The sequence below is a fragment of the Cariama cristata genome, unplaced genomic scaffold (genome assembly GCF_000690535.1).
Source record: "Cariama cristata isolate BGI_N322 unplaced genomic scaffold, ASM69053v1 scaffold18216, whole genome shotgun sequence".
In the NCBI taxonomy this organism is placed as follows: domain Eukaryota; kingdom Metazoa; phylum Chordata; class Aves; order Cariamiformes; family Cariamidae; genus Cariama; species Cariama cristata.
The window spans coordinates 25,359-32,788 of record NW_009623996.1 but is presented as its reverse complement, the minus strand read 5'-3'; the positions used below and the strand labels follow the sequence as shown (position 1 = coordinate 32,788).

General features: G+C 53.4%; 1 protein-coding gene across 1 annotated transcript in view; it reads right to left on the bottom strand.

Moving 5' to 3' along the window:
- Nucleotides 1-7,430, bottom strand: part of LOC104163864 (retinoic acid receptor RXR-alpha) — a 31,431-nt gene that overhangs the window by 809 nt on the left and 23,192 nt on the right. Inside the window, exons 5-7 of the mRNA XM_009703000.1 lie at nt 6,133-6,265; nt 4,935-5,026; nt 3,134-3,239 (exon numbers count right to left, since the gene is read on the bottom strand). Of these exons, the coding sequence (XP_009701302.1) occupies nt 3,134-3,239; nt 4,935-5,026; nt 6,133-6,265 (331 nt within the window). The remainder of the gene's footprint in view (nt 1-3,133; nt 3,240-4,934; nt 5,027-6,132; nt 6,266-7,430) is intronic.

Below are 7,430 nucleotides of genomic sequence, written 5' to 3'. Positions count from 1 at the left end.
AGCCATCACCGGGGCTGCTTGCTGCCGAGCCCTGGGGCTGCTGGCGCGGCAGAAACCGGGCTGACAGCCGGGCCGGAGGCACCTCGGGGGTGAAACCAATGGAAGGAGACAAGGGCTTTGATGCAAAAGCTGGAAGGAGTGCTGCAAATCAGCCAGGACATGGGGGGCTCCCCTTCTCCCTGCCCCAGGAGCCCCAACCCAACAAAAGCCCTTTCTCCCCAGCCTTCCCTGCCCGCCGGAGATGCTCGCAGTCGGCGAGGGGAGAGCCAGGGGGGCTGGGGAGAGCCGACAGCACTGCAGGAGCTGGCTGGGGTGAAGGAGATGAGCCCGAGGGCCGGCCGGCCATGCCGGAGAAAGGCTGCTGTGCATTGGGCTCCGAGGGCGGCAGAAGGCTGCTGAGCCAGGAGAAAGCCACCGGCTCTTCCAAGGGTGCTTCGGAGCACCCCACGGTGCCACCCGGGGTGCCCCCACCCTGCCTGCCAGCATCCCGGGAGTGCAGGTAGCAACCCCAGGTGCTGTGGGATGTCACCTCCCCCCACGCAGCCCTTGTGCAAATGCTCTCAAAACGGGGGAAAGGCCCTTTAATGGCCAGGAGCACATTTATTTGTTTTTACTGCTGCACAATCAGGGCTTGAACATAAGCAAAGGCCGGAACCAGGCGAGGGAGAAGGGGACTCTCTAGAAAACACACAGAGACTTGCACAAACATACAGACATTATACATGCATGCACACTTCTCTCTCCCCAATTTTTTTTTTTTCGGTTTTGCTGAGCTGGCGAGAATGGTGGGAGCAGAGCCAGGAAAAACAAATCAGTCCTACCATCCCATTCAGGAAGTTTCACTTTAAACCAAACCAGATGATGGCTCCAGCCCTCGGATACGTTTAACTGTGAGATAACCAGCCCACAGCAAAACGTGCCAGGGCTGCGGCCGGGAGAGGAGAAAATAGCCCCGACTCCCCGCGGCTGCTCGGTGTCACGTATGCACCATGCCCTCCCTGCAGAGGAGCAGGGGCTGGCACAGGGTGGGGGGAAGCACAGCTAGGAATGCCTCCCTGCTACAGAAAAGTTCCCTTTTGGTGTTTACAGGGTGCTGGCAAGCCCTCGATGGCTGGGGACTAGGCTGAAGTCATGCACCGAAGGGCAGCTGAAGTGGTGGGGAAGCCAAGCGCTCGCCGCAGCGGGGAGCAGGGAAGGTCGCCCGCCATGGGCTCGACCAGGCATTGGCTCAACCACAGGAAGAACTTGGTTCCAGCCCCAGATGGTGATCACATTGTGCCATGAGGCCAGGAGGATGGAGAGAGCACCTGAGAGCTTCCTCTAGCTCTTGTGCAACTCTGGACTCCCAGCTCATGTGCTCACCCTCCCTGGGCTTATTCCACCATTGCCCTGCATCATAGAAGAGATGGAGTAAGGTCAGCAGTGCCCAGTCATGGCTCTCAGGACAGCCCTAAGCGTGCAAAAACCGTTAAGGTCACCAAAGAAAGGTGTGAGGATCACACAAAAGGAGGTTCCCAGCCCAAGGTCATCCAAAGCCAGCGAGAGATCAAATTCTAGAGCCCCTGGTGCAGCTCCCGGACCTAAAATGCTCCTTTACAGATCGCCGATCATTGAGGTAGAGCCCTGGGGAACTGATTTTTGACTGGTGGGTGGCTCAGCGACTTTGCTCAGTCATGCACAGCGGCTTCGTGGTGGTTTGGCCGATGAAAAGCAGGGCTGTCCCCACGCCGGCCCCCGCCCAGCCTCACCCCAGCCTGCAGCAGCGAGCGGCGGCGTGCGAGGGCAGCACGACTCCGCTGCGGACACTGGATGCTTGTGCAAAGCAAAGAGTTCATCCCACCAGGAGAACAATCCAGGAGAGCTGCTGGCCACGATTCCCAAGGCAGCTCTCCTTGTGCCAGGCACGGCTGGCTGCTCATTGTGAGCCCCAAGGGGAGCAGAGCTCTTCTGAAACACCGGAACAGCCAAAGTCCAGGGTCTGGGTCTGGATTTGCTTAGGAACTGCAATTTAATAATGCTTTTTGGAAGAGAAGTCGGCTTGAGAGTTGGCCTGAGGTCCACACAAACCACCCGGGAGGGGAGAGGTAATCACCCTGCTCTGTGCACCGTGCTCATCCATCACTCCCCCTCCTCACCGCAAAGTCAAACACACCCAATGGTACCTTCATCCTAACTCTCCTTGCCACATGCCAACCATGAACATCCAAGAAGCCCCTTAACAACGCATCTTTTTTCATCTGGCAGCACACTGGTAGCCAAAGGAGGGGCAAAGTAAGTCCAATATTACTTCTGAGGGTGTGACCTGCCCGCTGCATTCATTGCTGTAAACGCATCCTTTTTTTTATTTAACCATCCAGACATGCAAGACCGGGAATGCAGGTGAGATGCAAATCCCAGTTGCTTGGGCTGTTTTTCCCAACATTCACGCCTCAGCAGCGATACGCAGCAGCAGCACTTTCCAGTGCTTTGCTTGGTTTCTCAAATGACTGTCAGTAACATAACTGGCAGTTGCCAGCTTCAGGCTGTAACTGGGAAAATGCGCCCACTCAGCTCCGGAACGGTCCAGGAAAGCATTCCTAATTCCCCCTCCCATTCCCAGCTGGATTGGGGGAGGCGGGGAGGGGAGAAAAGAGCATCAATTGAGGCTTTCACTTCCCAGCAATGATGCTCATCTGCCACTGAAAATTAACTCCGTGTGCGTCTTATTTTTGCTGCGGTTTGCTCTCCGTGGTTGCCAAAAGGGAAATGATACCCCTTCCCCCATGTGCTCATCCCACTGCTGCGGCCGCAGGAGCCGGCGCTCCTCAGGTCTCGGCACCGCTGTTACTGCCCAACCTTGTCCTGGCTGCGTTGCATTTACCCGCGTGGGAATAAAAACCTCTCTGCACTTCACAGGGAGATTTTCTAAGGACGTTCACAGCTGAAGCAGGTAGAAATGAGTGGTTTTCTCTGCAGAGAACTGTTCACTCCCAGAAGAACAGGGAGCCCTAAACAGAAGGGACCCAGCACCCACACACAGGTGCAGCAACCCCGAGGACGGCGCTCGGACCCTGCCCCGGGCTCCAGCACCCTTTGCACGGGGCTTTGCAGGGGCAGAAGGCTGGAGGAGGACAGGGCCCAGCCAGCAACTCACCTCCCGGGCTGGTCGGGGTATTTGTGTTTGCAGTATGCCTCTAGCGATGCGTACACCTTCTCCCGTAACGCCTCCACTTCAGCTGGGTTGGAGAGACCTTTCGAGTCTGAAAGGCAATGAAAAGGATCATCAGCCAAAAACCTCCAGGCTTTCCAGGCAGGCAAGGACCCCCCCTGTGCACGCCTCCAGCCCCCTCCAGCCCTCCTGGCACCACCAGACCAGGGCACGGTGTGGATGCGGGGACTGAACCCCAGGTATTTGGGGCAGTACCTAACACCTCCTGGGGAGCGGTCAAGCCCTGAAAGCTTTGCCCTGTGACTACAGACCTCTTTTACCCGAGCCCCAACCATTCTGGCTCATTCCAGTGGTCACAGATCCTCATTTACAGGGTTTAAGACCCCTTCAAGTCCTGGGCTGGTGGGATTTCTCCCTCCAGCACGAAGCACGGTGGCAGGGCTAAACGAAAAGCCTCGGCTCTGGCAGGTCCCCCGCGACACGGCGAGGACCTGGTTTTAGTAGGGTGAAAGGGACAGTCAAACCACCGATATCCCCGAGCGCATGTGCCACGGGAACCTCTCCAGATTCCCCTTCTTTTACCATATACGGCTAATCCCAAATTACAGACAATAAATTACTGGTGATTACAAGGCGGGGCAGAGTAGGGGGGAAATCAAGCAGAAAAACAAACCCAAGAAACAGCAATAAACCCTGCTGAAATGCCCTGGCCCAGGTTCGGTAGGAAAGGCCAGAGAAAGAGCAGTCCTTGGGCACAAGCCATGCTCCTGCGAGGGCAGGGAGGGGATGGGGTGGCCGCAGATGTGGAGGTCTGTCCTCGGCTGCCATCTGCTTTTGCTCTGGCCTGACCCGCTCTAAAATACAGAGAAGCCCCCAACAGAGCTGTACAGGTATCCGCAGGCTGGCACTCGATCTCCTGCTGCAGAAGAGTTTTGCTCTCTGGAACGCCGGAGCCAAGCCCCGGCACTGAACCTTCCTCTGCCCTTGGGCAGCTGGGGCCAAGGGGGAAAAGCGAGCAGTGCAAAGCCTCCTAGAGTTGGTAAAATGAAGCAAACTGAGGACAAAAAATAAACTTCTTGTGTATTTTATGAGCACGATTCATGCCTTTTACCCTCTCTAGGTCTGCAGAGGGCTTTTCCAGAAACGCAGTTAATAAAAGCCCTTGGATGTTGAGATGGGGAAACAGAGGACAACGATGTCCATGCTCTAACTTTGCTCTAATTCATACTTTTCTCTTAAAGGATATCTAGATTAATTTTGCTCCTATCCAGGGACAACTCCCTCAAGCACCAGAACTCTCTTTTTTCGAGTCGCTGTAAAACTGAAAATAGGAACATGTAACGCTGATCAAGCCAAAGCCCCTCAAGCTCAGCAGAGAACTCAGCCCATCAGCAGGAGTCAGCTCCAAAAGCAGCATTCGCCATCTCTTCGGATGATCGCAGCCGAGTCCCGGCCAAGGCTGGGACCTGCACAGAGAATATTTTGGACCACGAAACCGTGCCGCCTCCTGCAAAGGAGAAAACACCCCTTGGAAAGGGAGGCCTGGAGAGCAACACCGGGCATGGATCCAGACCCATCCCTGACCTGCAAAGGGTATGCTTGTAAGGTGGCAGATGCACATGCAGCGCTTAATTTGACTTTCATCCTTGCCTCTCTTCCTTCTTGCCCTGTCCTCGGGAATTGGGTGCCCTTGGTTATTTGCAGTGGAGCTTTATAGGTAAGAAAAGGAGCCAAAAGGACACAGCATCAGCCAAGGGAGGACAGGAGAGAAGGTAACGGCATGTACCGGGGTTGAAGAGGACAATGGCTCGCAGGCAGCCTAGCTCTGTCTTGTCCATCTGCATGTCTCGCATTTTTGACACGAGTTCTGTCAGTACTCTGCAAAGGACACAGAAATCACAGGCGTCATCGTTAAAAAGAAATGAAAAAACAGCCAGGTGTCAGACCCAGAGTGAGGTCCTCCGGTGCATGCTTAATGAAGTCATGGGATAGCGCTCGCTTATGCCAGCTGAGGATATGCCCTCATTTTCCTCGTGTATCAAAAATAGCTCGTTAGGAACATCAATAGTTCCTGTGAGACACAACAGGGAACATAAAAATTGGCTTCATACATTCACTGACAGGCTTTGGCACCTGAGAAAGCTGCCTAAAAATAAATAATAATAATAAAAAAACCCAACAGGTATCTAAAAGCAATTTCCTCTGCCGGTAATTTTTATTACTCCCTTTGCTCTTACTGCAGGTGCCGGTCTTGAAATATTTTCCACTGATTGCCCAGTTTTTCCTATTAGATCTTGCAGTGAAGTCATGATCCTGCACTTATGACCTCACAGGAAACAAATGATGTCACCCAGGTCCAAAGAACAATTTCCTTGCAAAGCAAAGAAGTAAAGGTGATTTGGTTTCAACTAAGTCGTCTCAGGACGAGTCTCGGGCAGGGAGGTCAGCCACCATTTAAGCAGCGTCTGGAGCCACACTGTGGGTCAAACACCCTGGAAGTCTGGCTTTGAAACACTTTCCCAAAGCACGAGATTCAAGAGCCCTCGGGATACGCATGTGGAACCTGATGGGTATTTTTGGTGCTTTTTCATTGTGAAAATAAAATCACGTCTTGGTCCAATTAAAGATGAAAAGAAATAAAGAAGTGGCCTCCTCGTAACATTAGAAGGCATCTGGACCCCATGAAAGAGGCTCTGATTTGCACCGGGCAGCCTTCTCCCTGCCTATTTCAGGCAGTTGGTTTACGCAGGTTTAAGAGGAGGGATTTAATGTTGCTGCCTGCAGCAAGGACCACGACACTTCCACGCACGTCGTGGGATGGACATGCCTCAGCCGGGCTCCTCCGACTACGAGCCCACGTGCCAACGCATCTCCATCCGACCCCTCAAGCAGGTTGCAACGCGAGGACCAGAGACAGAGACAGGGATGTCCAGGCAAGGTGGCCCACGACATGTCCCCCACCACCCATCCCTCCCTCTGCCCACCTGTCGAAGATGGCCCCGACGCCAGCACTGTGCGCGCTGTTCCGGTGCACGTGGAGCCCGGTGGCTAAGAGGATCCCGTCTTTCACGGCTATGGAGCGGTGGGAGAAGGAGGCGATTAGGAGCTCATTCCACCCTGGGGAGGAGAAAACAACCAAGGCTGCAGGTTAGAGCCACAGGGTCCTCACTGGGTTTGGGAATCAGCAATGTCACCTCCCCAGTGCTAAAAAGAGAGGAGGAAACTGCTCAAGAACTGCCTTTGCTAGAGTAATGTGGCTGCATATGGGAAGGGAGGGGGGAGCCAACCCTTTCTTGGATGTCAGGGAAGGAAAAAACGGTTAAAGAACAAATGCACTAAAAATATAACACTAATAAGGGAAGCGGTTTCCTCTATAAACCTTGCAGGCACCAGAGCAAACAGCTCCCTGCCCGGCTCCTCTCACCCTGAACCTACGAGTGGGTGCGGAGCCCTGCGCTCCCCCTCTGACCTGATACTCCATGCCTCTGAGCAGGTAAAGACCGATTAACGCTTTATATCAGCTAGTTGGGCTCATTTTCAGGCCATAATGGGGCACAAAAGCTCATTCACCATTATTCAGCTGTGTAAATTGGGACCATGAAAACTCTTGCTTGCAGGTTTGTTGCTTCTGCCATACAAATATTGGAAGGGATTGCCTCTCTTTTTGCCTGCTGTACAGGGATGTCCCACATCCATGACTGCTCCACTAACAGTTTTCCATAGCTTCTTGGAAATCAGCTTTTGTCTTATTAGCTTCTGGACATGCTACTTCAGAGGACAGGAAAACATCCTCTGAGCCCGGACACCACGGGGGCAGTTTGAGCTAGTTGGTTGAGATGCAACCTCCCTCCCCACCTTCCACTCCCCTATCTAATTTAACACCTCTTCAAATTCTTAAACCCATTACCGACTGAGCTCAAGAACGCCTGGAACAAACTTGTAACAAGAAGAAATGCTGTAAAGTTTGAAGGGTGGAAATTTTGGTGATTTTCAGCCAGGAGAGGCATCTTCAGTAAGAACAGACGGGTCTTCTGCAACACTCATCACGGAGCTGATTTACCTGGCCTGAAAACGTTCTGGTGTCCAGACCACAGGGCTGCTTGGCAGGGTCCAGAAACACCACGATTTATTTTTTTTTTCCCCAGGCTGGAAAAGCAATACAACGATATCCTTCACCTCCTCTCCTGCCACAGAAACACATCTTTTCTCACTGATTGGAATAAATACAAGGTCCACGTCTGCTGCATTTACCTACTGTTGCAGAGATGGGTTGTGCCATTAG